Consider the following 16,100-nt stretch of genomic DNA (forward strand, 5'->3'; position numbering starts at 1 on the left):
TTCGATGTAAACAAAGCGCTTTATGCTGTCCAATTTAACACGTTTCTGTCCGCATTCACATTTAAATGTGAGTTTTAAAAACTTTTTTAATACCCTTAGGGCCAATAACAGATACCACTAACACGATTCAGGTAAAAACTGTTTCTCTATTGAAAATAATTTACTTCTATTTGGTCGAATCAAGTCCTGTAACTCAAATCCTCCAAGTATCTTCGTGAATGGTGATGCTGAACATCACTGAACAGATGATTTGTACATCAAATGGATGATTTGATGATGTACAAATCAAATCAAATGAGCCGTAACATTTTACAGCTCAACAGAAGCAAAATTGAAGTTATAATCTTTGGATTATTAGAGCTAGAAACTGGTGATCAGGCAACAAATCTGGGTGTGGTGACTGACTCAGACGTGAACCTGCAGATTCACATAAAGACAGTTACAAAGTCAGCCTTTTATCACCTCTACCACAAATCGTGAACAAACGTACAGAAAACAGCTGAAACACTGAGTTCATTTAAATCAAGGCTAAAGTTTCCAATGATGCAAGTGGAACACTGATCAGCATATTTTATGTATATATTTATGATTCTGATGGTGATATTTGACACAAAAAAAATAATAGTACACTAAATTTACCTTATTTTAATAAAGCTAGGTAGTTAAATTTTTGTAGAAAAGTTATCTGTAAATGATTGTTGATCCAAAAATATAAACAAGGTGTTGGAACAGTAAATTTTTATCTGAAGCTGGATTTTTTCTGTTTATTTCTCCTTTTTTCTTTTTTTAACATTTGGCAGCAAATGTTGGGCAACGCCTGCTAATTTTAGCAAAGTGTAATCAATGAAAACAGGAACATTGTTAATACAAATCTCAAATTAATAGTGAATTTGCTACAGTTTTGAATTGTGGATCAAAGGGTCACAAACAATCCACTAATTAACATTAATTAAATAATTTACATCACTTGAATTCTTCAGTATCCTAAATATTCATATGTTCAAATATTATTAAAAACACAAGCTGCTGTAGCTGCTATTCTATTTTTTGTCTCAAAACAAAGAAACTGAGGTCAAGTGATCAGACTCTTTATTTATTAAGGAGTCCTGCAGGTTTAAACAAACGCCTGCAGAGCCATCCGAGTGGGAAAACCTCAACATGTAAGATACAGCCACAGGGACATTCCCAAGTTGAAGTTAATTAATCTCAACAATGGAAATTACTTTTAATGCCATTGTTATGCTAGTTATCACATCAGAGAATCAATCCAGGTTTTAAAATGGAACAATTCCTATAAAAACAAGCATTTCCGTATCTACTCGTTTACTTTTTTAGCTGATCACAACTTCTAGGAACCTTTAGTTGGTAATCCAGGACTTGGGCACAGAAGCCCGTCTATTGCTTACTCTTCAAATTAGGAAAGACACGAGAACATGTACTTCCAAGCAAGGCAGAAAATGGCAGTAAGAAAATAGCTGCTCGCCTTAACTTGCCCATATCTACAATCAGAGCCATAATTGAAAAGCCTAAAACAGAAATGGATGAAGACACAAATGTAAAGTCAGAGCTTTCACATTTGTAAAGGTTTTACCAGCAAGTTTCCCCCAATAAGATGCACATCCTGCTTCGTGTTACAGGGTCTGTGTATTTTTTATTAGTATTTTTTACCTCAGATGCAAAAGAAACCTTCATTTCATTTATAATAACCTCCTTTGGTCCATTTTTAAACCTACAAAAATCAAATTAACTGTGCTGACAGAGCAAACGGTGGTTTTATGGTGGAAAGTACCAGGAAGGCCGGTGGCTGTCTCCCAACTCGCAAAAAGAGGAGTGCAGTGATGTTGAGCTTTGGTTAATGCTGGAGTGTCAGGTAGCTTGTTTCCGCTTTCACATTTGAAGTCAGCGTTTAATCAGAGTTTCATACTGAAAGCGAGAAAAATCAGCAGTAAAAAAAATTATCAAAAGCACAGCAGAGCCGCAGAATTCAGCCTTCAGGCGCCGATGGAAGAGTAACAAGAAGCATAAATGAGATACAAGCCTCGTAGAAAACATTTAGAAAGTTTCTTTTCCCTTATTGGAAGGAGGGTTCATCGTGTTTGTTGCTGCAGCAGCTCTACACGGTAGGCTGCAGCAGCTCCTGCAGGTCGCACAGTGTTTCCTTCAGAGTGCGAGCCATAGTCTCTGCGTTGGTCTCCTCGCAGCAGTTGAAGGCGGTGACGGCGAAGTGGACGTGGTCCGCCTGCGGGTTGTAGCACACGGCGTAACCGTCGGGAACGAGCGGCCCGAAACACATCACGCTGTCGGTGTTGGTGGGAACCTGCAGACGCAAAACAAAGGATTAGTTCTCGAAATAAATTTAAAACATCTTCCATCATATAAAAATCTGTATTTGTTATCAAATATTAACTAAAAGTGAGCCTATTAACCTAAATCAACCACATTTATCTGATGCTGGAATAACTCATAATAAATTTATTTCACAAAGAGTGAGATGTTCACAGCAGTAAGATACACCTGTAGTTCATTGATTAAAGGTATAAATAATAGAGTGACTCCGATCCAGGTAGAAAACAGGAGAATTTAATAACACTGAAAATGTTCTGAGAAAAAAATGCAACACGGCGTATTAAAGCCATTGTAGATATAAGAAAAAAATTGGTACATTTTTATAAAAAAAAATCAGAAATTTTTTAGAAACAAGAACATTTTATATTAATCTCAGAAATACATTTTCTAGAAAAAAACTACAAAATTTCTGAGTTCCAAAAGTAAAAAAATGCCAGAAATAAAATAAGACGTTTTTAGATTATAATCTTAGAAATTTTGTAGTAAAAACTTTTTTCTAACAAATTTTCAACTTTTCAAGCTAGGAGATTTCCATGTTTTTGTTAGAAAATGTATTTTGGTGATTAATATCAAAATATTTGCATTATTTTTTCTAGCAAATTTAGTATTTTTGAAACTCAGAAATTTCCAAGTTTTTTCTAGAAAATGTATTTCTGAGATTAATCTAAAATTTCCACCAAAATGAGTTTTTTGGTGGAAATTTGCTCCTTTTTTTCTATCAACAGTGGCCCTAATATGCCGTCGTAATAAATGCGACTAAACAGTTATTACAAAAAGGAAATCCAGAAAAAAATGTGACTGATGGTAAATTAAACAACCTTGAAGCTGGATTTTCCCCAAACGAATGAGTGAGAAATAAAAATACCACACACACACATGCTGAATAAAATGAAAACATTTAAATCTACAATCGTCGTCCAGCTGTGTGAGAACAGACCTGTCCTGTCCGCAGCTTCCAGTGCGTGGCCAGGCCGTAAGCCGTGTCCATGAAGATTTTGGGAATGCTGAGTCCTTCCTCGATGGCCTGCAGCTTGAGCCCCAGCAGGTGGCGGTCGATGCCGTGTCCTCTCAGAGCCTGAGCGGCACCAGGAGAAAAATATCACCAACTGAGACTCCAGATCACACAAGAAGCTGAGGAAAGCAGCTTCTTGAGACATTTACCTGCGCGGTCAGCTCTGAGTACGCGTCCACAGCTTCTCTGAGAAGCTCCAGCTTCGCTTCTCTCTGCGGAGAGACATGAAGGGTCAAAGCTAAAGAATCAGAAAGACGCGGATGAGTTCCAGCAAACCTTTCCTCACCGCTACGGTCCGATCGTCGAAGGCCAGGATGAACTTGAGCGCCTGGTTTGTGGGCGAGCGGATGTACTCGGTCCGTCCTCCTCTGAACATCCTCTGTGAGGCGATGTCGCAGGCAGGACAAACCTCGCTGTGAACTCTGCAGGAAAACGTCACAGACGGTAAACACACCGCGGCGTTCGCACAGAGGAACTCAAGAACTTTTCAAGCATTTCCAAGGCACGTTTTCAAACTTTTCCAGCACCAAACCTTGGAGATAAACACAATACAAATGAATCAAAAAAAGACAGTTTCAGCATCATTGATTTGTGTTATTAATGTTGTAGTATTCTACATAAAATGCAAAAAACACAAAATCTTGCAAAGTGTTTTTGTATTTAGTGTCTATTGGAAAAATCCCAGCAGAGCGCCCTCTAGTGGATATGCAGCTCATCTGCAGCAGGTTCTGGTTAGGTCTTACATTTGGTGCTGCTACAAACCTCCAACAGGTGCTAATAAGACTTTTGGTTTAAATCAGAAGCTTTTTAAAATAAATGTGATCGTGTTTTTATCGTGGTCCTGGTACCGACCTGAAGTAGGACAGCTGCAGAGCCACCTGGATGAAGGAGTTTGGACTCAAGTTGTGCTTCTTAGGAAGCTCTTTGCCGAACCTTTTGAAGTTGAAGACGTGGACGTCGAGGTCGTTGATCAGACTGAAAGAATATAAATAATAATTTAATCACAACTTCTACAGCAATCTTCTGTAGGATTATAATCTGATAATATTATCTGGTTATAAAAGGAGCAAAAAACACAAATAGTCAAATATTCTTAATTTCACTGTGAATTTGCAGTAACTATTTATGCAGCAGTCGTCTGAATACCACTGAGTGACAGTGTAAATATCTGGAAATACAAACCTATTTAAAATATAATATTTGAATATCTTTTCTCATTCTTATCCAGAACTGGAAAATATCTGAATCAAATTCCAGAAGAGCCCTGAATTCAATTCAATTAAAAAATACTTTATTAATCCCAAAGGGAAATTAAGCAGCAAAAAATATTTAAAATATTGCAAAAAATATTTTTGCAATATTATAAAATGTAATATTATTAAATTAAAATAAATCATAAATGACATATTATATAATTTAATACAATATTTATAATATAATAAATATTATAGCACAATATGTAAATATTAAATTTAATTATATTAGTACATTATATTATTAAACATTATATTTAATAGTATAAAACTTAAATTACAATCAAAAAGCTTCAAGAAATAAAATAAAATTTCACCGGTAAACATGTTTGCATTGATCAGATTTGATTTACCTTTCATCAATTTTAATCCACATTTTATAATCCCTGCTCTCATAATTCATGTTTTAGTTTTATTATAGCATTTTATGTTTAAAGTTTAACTTCTTGTGTTTATTTTTTATTCATATTTGCCATTTTTCTACCTGTTAATGGTTGATTTTGATGCTAAAACAAGGCTTTGGCCCCAGCTGCTAAAAGAATCAACATATTTTTTCCCTTTATCTGTGAAAATCACAAGAATAATAAAAAGAAAATATTCCATCTGAACTGATCTGTCAATTCAGAGCTAAAGAAATTAATTTCAAATGTGCTAAAAAACTTTTGCATAGCGTTTATGATCAGATGAAGCAAGCAGAGGAAATATCCGTCATGTTCTTTCATCCAGCAGGAAAATAAAACTTTCTCTCCTCTCTGCAGTGAGCAGACGAAAGATTTATGATCGTTCTGAAAATAAGCAGCTCAACACGACGGTTCTGAGTTCAATCTGTGGTCAGGAAAACATCGACTCATTTCGTTTTACTCTCCAGATTTGCTGAATCCAGCAGGAGGAAGTTGGGCCTGGTTGGGTAAAAAATAAAAACACGCTCACATGTCGAGGTTCTGCTTGGCCTGCTCGATGTCCCTCTTGATGTCCCGGTCAATGTGGAAGTAAAGCTTCTTGGGCATCGGCAGAGGAACGAGCGGCGCCCTCTTCGGGTCGGGCATCTCACTGCCGACAAACAGAAAATATTCATGAGCAGAAAATATTGGCGACGCTTCATTTGAAGGGATGTGGCATAAAATCTGTCATGAACATGAAGGATTCTTCATAAATGTTTACGACTGTTATGAACATTTTTCAACCATTTTTAATTACATTCAAACTCAAATTCAAAAACACTTTATTGATCCCAAAGGAAAATTAAATAAAATAAGTTTTAACATTTTTGCAGCACCAAACTTAGGAGATAGAACAACACAAATGAACTAAAAACAATGGTTTTATTCCACTATTATATGAATTTATTACTGTTATTATAATAATATCTTGCAGCATTCTACATTGCTGGAAGCAGGAGAACTAAAAATCTAACAAAATGTATGTTTTGAAATGACTCAGACACTCCCAGCACACCTGACTGGTCTGAGAACAAAACACTCAAATAAATCCCGAATTTTAATAACAGAAACTTTTTCCAGTTACACAATAAATCACAAAGGATTGTTTCCAAATTCTGGTTATAATCAAATGCTAGATTGTACTTTATTACAAAGCTGTGCAGTTTACAAACTCTGAAAACATTATTTGAATTCAAGCATTTCTAAGGATTTCAAGCACCCATTTAAAAGTGATTGAATCATTTTAAAACCCTGTTTACACCAGATTATCGTTATTGAGGCCGTTTCATTCGTGTACAAGCTTGTCCACCAGCTCTGGTGCTCATTCAGCAAAGTAGTATTTGTTGTAGTAGGAGTATTTTCCAGACAGTTTTATCTCACCAGTACTCCTCTATGTGGTGCAGCAGGCTGGCTATGGGCGGGCCCTCGGCTGTGGCCTGTTCGTACAGGAGGCCCCATGATCCGTCCTCGCCCACCACAAACTGTTTAAACAAATACCGGTCAGAGTCAAATACAATCAGCTTCTCCAAAGTGGCTACATTATTGATGACCAGACACACCTGCAGTGTTTTGTCAAACCAACGGTTGCCGCTGTTGGAGTACGTCCCGCCTCCATGTAGAATCTGAGCCGCCTTACGGCTGGCGTACCTGCAAGATAAAAACCAAAAGAGATTCGAATAAAATAAAAAAACAACATTATTCTTAAGGATCTCCAACACAAACAGCGCAGCGTTTCACAATAGTTTCAGTTCAAACACAGGAAAAGACAATTGCTCACTGCAGCAAACGTCAACAAGCGACACAATCGTATCTGCAGAGACGATTACGCAACAAGTTCAGCAAACACAGAAAGCAGAGAATGCGAGCGTGTGCACATACTTCTCATCCGATATCCTCATGACGGGAGAATCCAAGCACAGCGAGAAAAGACCCGTCTCAATCATCTGCACCGACTCCTGGTTCAGTTTGTCTAAAAAAAGAAGAAAAGGAAACAGAAAATATTCAAGAAATGTTTTTTTTTACATTTATTAAAAATGCATGTCTAAAACATCAATCTCTCAATCAGAATAAGAAACTAATAAGTTACTGCATCTGCAGTCCCAATAATTAGCAATGGAAGCTAACATTAGCATGCTAACATTAATCTCAACATGGAAACATTGTTTGTTGCAGCAGATTAATAAATGTTTCAGACAAAATTATCAATAAGCTAATACATTCATTAATAATTGTTCCTCCTGAATATCTACATACATCATCAACAATAATATGTAGATAAAAGTCTCTCCTGTAGTTATCTGTCAGTTCTAGCTTATGAAGTAGAAGCCGCAGAAAAAAAGAAAACATATTCAGATTGGACAGAGTGTTGCAGCAGTTCTAAGGATTGCATAATCTGAAAGTCTGTGCTCAGCCAAAAAAAAAAAGAACTCGATATTCAGAGAACAAAGCCACTGGAAACTACAGTATGAGCTAGCACTGGCCTTAGCATGCTAATGTTAGCCTTAGCATCTACACACAATTATTTAATTGAATTATGAAGTATTTTATTATGTTTCAGCTTTTTCAGATAGATCTAAAGAGAAAAATAAGCAAAACCATAAATAAAAAATAAAATAAACTTCATGTTTGTGCTAGCTTTTGAGCTATGCAATATTTTTTTCAGACTGTGAAAAGAGTGTGACTATCAGGAAAATAAGAGCTCTCAAAATTAAAAAGGTTACCAAGGTTTGATTTAGCATGCTAATGCTAGCAAAGCTTAGCTTGTGTAGGATTATTTCACTGCTATTGAGGAATAATACACTGCATTCAATCAGCCTTAATTAAAAATTTAAAGCATTTAAGACTGTTCAAACCAAGGATACGCATTTATGATAATATACATATTTGCATAAACAGTTTGTAAATTGTAAATCTATTTGTGAATTTAAAAAAAACTAGAAGAAATTGCATTTTATGGTAATTATCACAGATGAAGAATTCAGTATGAAAACCAGAGGAGGGTTCTAAGACAAGTCAAATTAAAATATCCATATATGGCCTTTTGTTGCAGCGTCACAAAGCAAACAAATGTTTCCCACAAGTTGAATATGTAGGAAACTCTCTCCTAAAACTATGAGATGGTCAAATTTTGTGTTGTTACCAAATGCAAACACAAGACAATCCAGATTAATTAAATATCTCTTCGTTTCCAAATTGTTCATTTTGATCTGTTTTGATTACCGTATTTTCCGGACTATAGAGCCTCAATGTAAACCGCACCTACAAAAAAAACAAAAAACTGGTATATAAAAAAAGCTTATATACCAGCGACATGTATAAGCCGCTGGTATCTCCGCCGCTTTCGGTTTCCCACAAGGACGCCCTTAATAAATCTGCTACTAAGGACGCAGCCCTCCGTCTCCAACGCCAAACCATGGATTCGTTCACGCCGAGCTCACATGCAGCGGCTACCGATCTGTACCGCCAGATCGATCTGTACCGCCAGATCCATCTGTACCGCCAGATCGATCTGTACCGCCAGATCGATCTGTACCACCAGATCGATCTGTACCACCAGATCGATCCGAACCGCCAGATCCATCTGAACCGCCAGATCGATAGCCCTCAACTTAAAAGCTGCATCATATGAACTTCTTCGTGTTGTTTCCATGATGAGGGGGTATGAGTTTGAAAACATTTCTCCGTCGTGCCTGCTGCTAGCATGTGCTTGTTCTAAAGGAAAATCAGCACTTTCTTCTTTGATTTCCAATTTAGACTTCCAATGATTCACTTCCTGCTAAAGAGCCCCCTGGTGGTTGAAGAAAAATCCCCAGAAAAGCTGCACAGGGCTATAAGCCACATGGTTCAAAGCGCGGGGAAAAAGTAGCGGCTTACAGCCCAAAAAGTACGGTAATCTCTTGTGGTCCAACTTTAAACCACAGCCTTGATTACCTTTGATTGAGAGTTAAATACCACTGAACTGTTTGGAAAGTGTGATGATGTGCGGTCGAACCTTTCAGCAGGCGGTTGTACGCCTCGCCCCATGTGTGGCGGTGCTCGCTGGTCAGGATGCCCATGGGCTCCTTGTCCGTCTTCCAGGACTGAGACCTGATTCTGTGCAGCTGACTGTGAATCTGACTCTCGGTCATCCGCGAGCCGTCGCTGTTGTAAACCTCCAGCTGGAAGAACTAGAACCAGGAAATGAACCGTTAAATCACATAGAGGAGACATAGACTCACCATGTTTAGTGATCAAGTCAACAATTATTGGATTTTTTTTTTATTTACATCATTCCTTGTCTGTAAGGAGATTATTAAAAAGTTTTTGAAAACCTTTTAATTAAGGATTTTGCTTTATTAAAAGGGCGCTTATCATATTTTTGTACTTTCATTTGAGTCTCAACTGCTTCTAAAAACAGCCCAGGCATTTACAAAAACAAACAGCTGTTTTAGGCAATAAGTTTATGTTTTTTGGTGTTTATAAAATGAGTTTCAAAAACCTCCCAACTGTTAAGTTACATTCTGTGGGCACTGGGCCGTTTCCTAGCAACCCCAGCCTCGTTACCTAGCAACCCAACTGACCTCTGGTACATTTGGTCAGCTTGTTTTACCGCTGTATGCAGCGTACAATGGCAGTTTTAAAGATAAATTTTGTTTACAGTATCCATTTTATTTGCCGTTTTGTTTCTTTAGTTTGGATATTTAAAATGTCTTCCAGTTCCATTGTTAAATGTTTGTTAGAAATTAAAGTTTACTGATCTTTGAGAAGGCGTACTTGCTTTTAATTTGTACAAAATATGTACGTATACGTTCTGAATTTAAAATAAAAACACTTTTGTCCGTAAATATGTTCTACCAAAAACTCCTCAAGTGGCATTTATTTTATTCTTTATATTCACATGGTACAAATGGCATGTTATTTCATTTTAGACAACAAAATGTTTCTTTTCTTACTTGAAAAAACCCCAACAATTATTTGCCTATTTGCATCTGTTGATGCATTTATGATATTGTATAAAAAGACTTAAGCGATTACAAGAAAAATCTGGAGTGTGCCAATTTTTGTGTCTGATTAATCAATTAATCATCAGAATAATCATTGGTTGCATTATCGTACCGTTATATGTTAATATTATACCATTATAATATAATATTATCTGTTATAGGAATAACTCCTGGAACAATTTATCACCCAGCAATCGCTGCTAGCTTAACAGGCCTATTGTAGCATTACAATGATCTCAAAACAACCAAGACTTCATTAACACGACATTCATGGTGATTATCAGTACAAAGACAGGAAGTTACTCTAAATCTGAAAGGCACCTTCAACTCTGACCTTTGTGGTGGGTTTGAAAGTTGACCTTTGTCGCTCCATGAACATAGAAAAATTTGATAAATTTGGTTCTCTGTAGTCGACTGAGGCACAGAGTTCATTAAACTAAAACCAGATTGGCAAACAGCTACTGGACAGTGAAGCACTTTGTGTAAAGGTCAGCCAGAATAATAAAATGTTCTGGCCGGGTCCAGGTCTCTGCACCTTCTGGATAAAAATGTTTCACATGAGATGTTGGGATTTCAGCCTCCAGCTCTGGCCCAGCCTGGACTTATTTGAAACATCAGAAGAATCTCATGCTGTGTTGAGTATCTCCTTTGTCACCAAAGGTCATCAAGACTCTTAAACTCCTGAACAGGAAGTAACACATTCCTTCCTCTCTGGGTCATCAGAGATATTTTTCATCCATCTGAGCCAAAAACACCAAATCTACCATGAAACCAAACAGGTAGCAATAAAATCAGGACATGACCTCAGAGCTGCGGATGAAAACCGATACAAGTTAAAAATAGAGACGCCTCCCAACTACTTCAACATATTTTTACTCAAGTACAAGTAAAAAGTATCCAAGAAATTACTCAAGTATGAGTAAAAAAAAGTATTTGGTAAAAAGTCTACTCAAGAATTGAGTAACTGATTAAATTATCAATCATTTAATATTTAAAAATTACATCAGACGGACCAAAATATAAAGTTATGTGGACATTTTGGCATTTAAAAGGACCAAAATGACAATAATTTATTAAAAGAAAAGGTAATAAAATAAGGCAAAATAAAATGTTTCCAGATCAGTTTCTTTCAATAACACTACAAAAACACAATCTTAAGTATTTTAAGTCTAGTTTCTACTTCAAATAACTCAGTACACTTGAATTAAGACAAAACTAACTTAACAAGTAACTTATCAGCAATGTATAAAAGCTTATTTTCAAATTCAAAAGCACTTTTTACTTTTATTATTTTCATATTTTTTATTTTTACTTTTATTTTAAGTAAATAATTCCTTTATATTGATGAAAAAATACTAGTTCATTTGGCAGATTAAACATGGAGAAAATGTGTTATAAGTAAAATGTAACCATCACTTTTTCATCAGTATTAAGGAATTACTCACTTAAAGAAAGCTTTTATATCTTGCTAAAGTTATCTCTAAGTTAGTTTTGTTTTATTTCAAGTGTACTAAGATATTTGAACTACAAAATAAACTAAATATACTTGGTAAGATTTGGAGTTTTAGCAGTGAAAAATTTTTAACAAAAACTGCAGGTTTGTTTTTGTTTATGGTGAATTTTGTGGTTAAAACTAGTTTGTTTTTCATTCAGTGGACAAATAATGAATCAAGTAAGATCAGCGATACTTCATAGTAAAATTACTCAAGTAAAAGTAAAAATTACAGAGTAACAAAAACACTCCTAAAAGTGATTTTTTTTCCTCAAAAACATTAGTGAAGTAGCTGTAATGGAGTAAGTAATGCCAGTCACGCCCCAGCTCTGCCCACCTGGTAGTTCCTGACCACAGTGATGTGGGTCGGCGAGCGTCGGGAGTTGCTGTAGTGAGCGACGTAGTCGTGTTTGGGTCCGGGAATCCTGCTGGAGGAGAAGAGGAGCGGGTACAGCTCCATGCACAGAGGCTTCCCTCGCATGTACTCCACTGGCAGCTGCCCACTGAGAGAAACACAAACACAAGCAGCTGTCAGGATTCCCACCGCTTTCATAAAAAAACATCAGAAAACCACTTCAGGAGAAAGAACGAGACACAAGTTAAATAAAATAAAATAGCAAAAATATCAAATATTTTTTTAAATTTAACATCAAAAACTGAAATCTCTCGTGACAATGGTGAAACAAATTCTTATATGGAAGTTCTCACTTCAAATAATAAAAGATATGATGAATTTAAGGTATTGTCGCCTGTCCATGCAGTGAGCAAACAAAAATAAGGCAAAAAAAATTCATTAAACTACAATAAAAATATATTCTATTAATAAATCCTTTCTATAACTAATGTATATCAGGAGGTAAACAGGTTGCTCCTCTAATCCACTGAGGTTTGAGATCAGCTGCAGATACTCTTACAGTCAGTCCAAGTAAATTTAGCTACAGATTATCATCAAACGGCAGCCAAACACACGGCGACGCCAGCTGTGTGAAACATAAGAAGGGCAACAACAAGAGGGCAAAAAGACGAATGCAGCATGTAAACAGAGCAAAAGGAATCATTCCAGAGAGGAATCACTCCAGTGAGGAATCACTCCAGTGAGGAATCACTTCAATGTGTCAGTCTTCACTAAGTTATTGTAAAAGGTAAAACTCACTTGTTCACTTTGGCTCTGAAGTCCAAAACAGCTGCTATCAATTTAGATGCAAACCTGTGAAGAGAGGAATATATTATTACCGTTTTGTTATGGATTTAAATCAGGGCTGAAAACTGTTTTTCATTTTGGGCCAAATCAAAAATCTGAATGTTCTTAAAGGGCCAGTTGTACCAGAATGTGTTGATAACACCATTGAATTGGTAAATTATCAATAAATAGCTGTTTTAGTATTCACTAAGTGTTGATTGTTTTTGTGTTTTTCTGTAATTAAAATCTCAGATTTTGTGGTGCTAATTTAGAAATACTTGGAAGGAATTTTTAAGATATGTGATGTTAAATTTATAAATTACTGTATTAATCACAGACTATAACTTGACATCCAGGAAGGCTGAGGCAGCAGTCACTTCAACTTAATGTTTTTGAAAATTTTGAGAAAAAAATAGCAGTAAAAATCAGAAAAACTGTGTTGATCTGTTGATTTTGTGTGAATTTTACAGATTTGTGAGAAACTGGAGGGACTTGTTGATGTAATTTGGAGTCTGGAGGGCCACATAAAAAGCTACAGCGGGCCAGATTTGGCCCCCGGACCTTGAGTTTGACACGTGATTTATAGGGTTTGACCCAGTGGTGTCCAAACTTTTTGCCATTAGTGCCAAAACTATTAAGTTGAGAAAACTTGAGCACTACATTTTCTTAAATTAAAAATGAAAAGTTTTATTTCTGAAGACATTTGTTGTTTTTATCTCTAAACTATTTTAATAAAACCATAACAAGCATTATAAATAAAATCTACTAATTAAGCAAAGCAGTCTAATTTTTGAAAAAGGAAATCTGTAAATCATTGTTGATCCAAAATACAAACAGTCCCTTGCACAGTTGCTGTATTAAATATTTTCCAAAACTTTTTAAGGGTTTATTAGCCTTTTTTTTTTTTAAACAAAGGTTGGGCAGAGTTTGGTTGCTGATTTCAGCAAAGTATCATAAAAAACAGACATATTAATAAAATAAATATTGCTGTCTTGTATCTAAACAAACATAAGAACATTTTATTTGTCTGTAAAAATCTCGATTTAATCACCAATTCGCTCCATCTAGAGGGCAACAAACGGCCCCAGGCCACACTTTGGACATCCCTGGTTTGACCATAACATATAAAAACAATGCAATCTATGAGATAAAATAAATAGTTTAGGAAAAGAGTTTTTTGGTTCTTCTTCTGTTTGACTTTTATCAGACAGAATACATCCTCTCCTGATATGCGACGCCTCCACTATCTGACTTTTCTCCAGCAGAAAACAAAGCAAACGGCTCGACTACCAAACACAGATAATGAAGTCTGAACGCCACAAGTAAACAGCTTCTCCAGACAAGCTTCTAACTGCTCATTATGGGTCAGACTGTAGGGAAAAAACAGTGTAGTGATCCGTTTCTGGACTCACAGCAGCTGGCTCCTCCAGTCGTTGTAGTCCCTGCGGGGCAGAGAGATGGCCGGGTTGGAGTGGACCGCCAGGGGCTGCCTGCTCTCCAGGTACGCCCACTGGACCCACAGGTCTGAGACCTGGAAGGCCCACGCACAGGTCAACAAAGAAAGTTCAAACTTTTTGTCATTTTCTAAACATTTTTTCATTACTTTCGAGTTTTGGTACCAAAGCATTCCTCTGGAAATTTCAGGAAAACGATTGCTACAATGCTAACTAGCGTGCCAAAGTAAAACTTTATGAGTTTAAAAAGTTGAAAATGTGCTAAAAAATTCAAATATTTTTGTATTAATCTCAGAAATCTTGAAAAACATGGAAATTTCTGAGTTTTAAATTTGCTAGGAAAAAACTCAAATATTTTTTAGATTAATAAGAGAAAAATTCTAGAAAAAAATGAGGAAATTTCTGAGCTTCAAATGTCAAAAATCTTCATCCACCAAATTATTGACTTTTCACATTCAGAAACTTCTGTTAGTTCTGGAAAACATCTGAGATTAATCTCAAAAGTTTTTGTCGTAAATTTACTCCTTTTTTTCTACCTACGAAGTCCTTAATCTGCTCTTGTAAAAATTACATACATTTTCTAGAAAATTGGGCAAAATATTTACAGAATGAAACTGAATGTTGCTCTGTAACTGTCACCAGATGACTCTAATTGGTCCTTTTTGTTCTTGTGAGCACGTCATGGTTATTATTTGGGTAATTTAGTTTATTTATGTGTCTTTAACTCCTTTAAATATATCCAAAGATGTCCCTTATGCGTTTTACATGTACTTTGGACCGCGTCTTTTTTGCTTTTAACCAAAGCAGCGATGCATCCGCCCATTTCCAGCTTTAGCATGTGCCTGCTTCACACACACACACCCAGTTCTTGGTGAGCCTGGCTCTCCTCTCCAGCCCCTCCTGCAGCTGCTGTCCCAGGCCCCCGGGCCTCCCGAACTCCTGCACCATCCTGCGGGTGTGGTTGAGCTCCTCCGGGGGCAGGAGGGGCTCCAGGGCCCTCAGATAGCCCTGCAGGGTCTGGGTCAGTGGGGGCACCGGCTGCGGGGGCACCGTGGAGTAGAAACACGGTTCCTGCCTCGGGGAAACCTGCACAAAAGAAACAGGGAAGCGTGTTTTTCTGTTTACTGAGCGCCTGGTTCGTCTTCCACTGGAGTTTGACCAGAGGTTATTAAATCGCGCCACTGCAGGAAATGCACAAGATATGATGGTGGAAACTACATCCGCTACTCGTTATTTAATTACCAGCAATGTTGTTGGTAGAAAAGCCCCTTTTTGTCACTCTGCGAGGCGAGAATGTTAACAGAAACAGCACGAAAACAACTCGACAAAAACAAAAGACTCACCAAAGACAGCCACGCTCTGCAGGTTCTCGGGTGAATATTCTTGAAAATCATATTTCCTAGGATCATGTGCGGCCACAAAAAGGAACCTTCTCCTTTACGTCCACGGACTTATATAGCTCAGACCGCGCGGCGTCAGATCGCCAAAATGAAGCCCTGACCTCCTCCTACTTCTCCGCCATGGAGACGCACGGCAGCCCTCATCGCTCGACGCACAACCTTCTGAGAAAAGTTGATTTTTCGGGGCGGAAAACAACGCGGTCCCCCCTCCGCCTCTTCTCTCCGGCGGTTGTTCGCTTTGGCAGCGAGCATGCGGAGCCTCACGTAGTGGACAGAAGCTAGGAGATAACTACCGCCTGCCGCCGCTGAGGCGCACGTGCTGACGTAAAAACGTTTCCGTAAACAGCTACGTGACCGACCCGCGAAAGCAGGGCGCAGTACCGTGTCTGGGCAAAGGGTGCCGCTGTTGCGCCCCCAACTCTAGTAAACAGCAGGTTCACTAAAGAGCGGAAATGTGTTGTAAATAGCTACATTTACCCAATTACATGTACGTCAGTAACTATTTTAAAAAATGTGCTTTTAGGATTATTTTTTACTACGC

General features: G+C 37.3%; 1 protein-coding gene across 1 annotated transcript; it reads right to left on the reverse strand.

Moving 5' to 3' along the window:
- Window positions 1-1,072: 1,072 nt before the first annotated feature.
- Window positions 1,073-15,887, reverse strand: cratb (carnitine O-acetyltransferase b). Its single transcript, XM_032581468.1, has 15 exons — window positions 15,503-15,887; window positions 15,021-15,245; window positions 14,118-14,236; window positions 12,679-12,732; window positions 11,863-12,028; window positions 9,043-9,217; window positions 6,930-7,020; window positions 6,611-6,698; window positions 6,432-6,532; window positions 5,542-5,661; window positions 4,211-4,333; window positions 3,645-3,780; window positions 3,508-3,570; window positions 3,284-3,421; window positions 1,073-2,317 (listed from the first exon to the last, which is right to left on the reverse strand). The coding sequence occupies exons 1-15, from the start codon at window positions 15,566-15,568 to the stop codon at window positions 2,114-2,116; spliced, it is 1,869 nt and encodes a 622-aa protein (XP_032437359.1). The 5' UTR covers window positions 15,569-15,887; the 3' UTR covers window positions 1,073-2,113.
- Between the last annotated feature and the right edge of the window lie 213 nt (window positions 15,888-16,100).

The sequence above is a fragment of the Xiphophorus hellerii genome, chromosome 13, assembly GCF_003331165.1.
Source record: "Xiphophorus hellerii strain 12219 chromosome 13, Xiphophorus_hellerii-4.1, whole genome shotgun sequence".
NCBI classification, from domain to species: domain Eukaryota; kingdom Metazoa; phylum Chordata; class Actinopteri; order Cyprinodontiformes; family Poeciliidae; genus Xiphophorus; species Xiphophorus hellerii.

Coding starts and splice junctions, on each gene's coding strand:
- cratb (XM_032581468.1), bottom strand. CDS start 15,568: ATGATCCTAGGAAATATGATTTTCAAGAATATTCACCCGAGAACCTGC. Junction 7,021..9,042: donor GTACAACCGCCTGCTGAAAG/GTTCGACCGCAC, acceptor TTCTTTTTTTAG/ACAAACTGAACCAGGAGTCG. Junction 3,781..4,210: donor CTGCAGCTGTCCTACTTCAG/GTCGGTACCAGG, acceptor GTTTTCCTGCAG/AGTTCACAGCGAGGTTTGTC.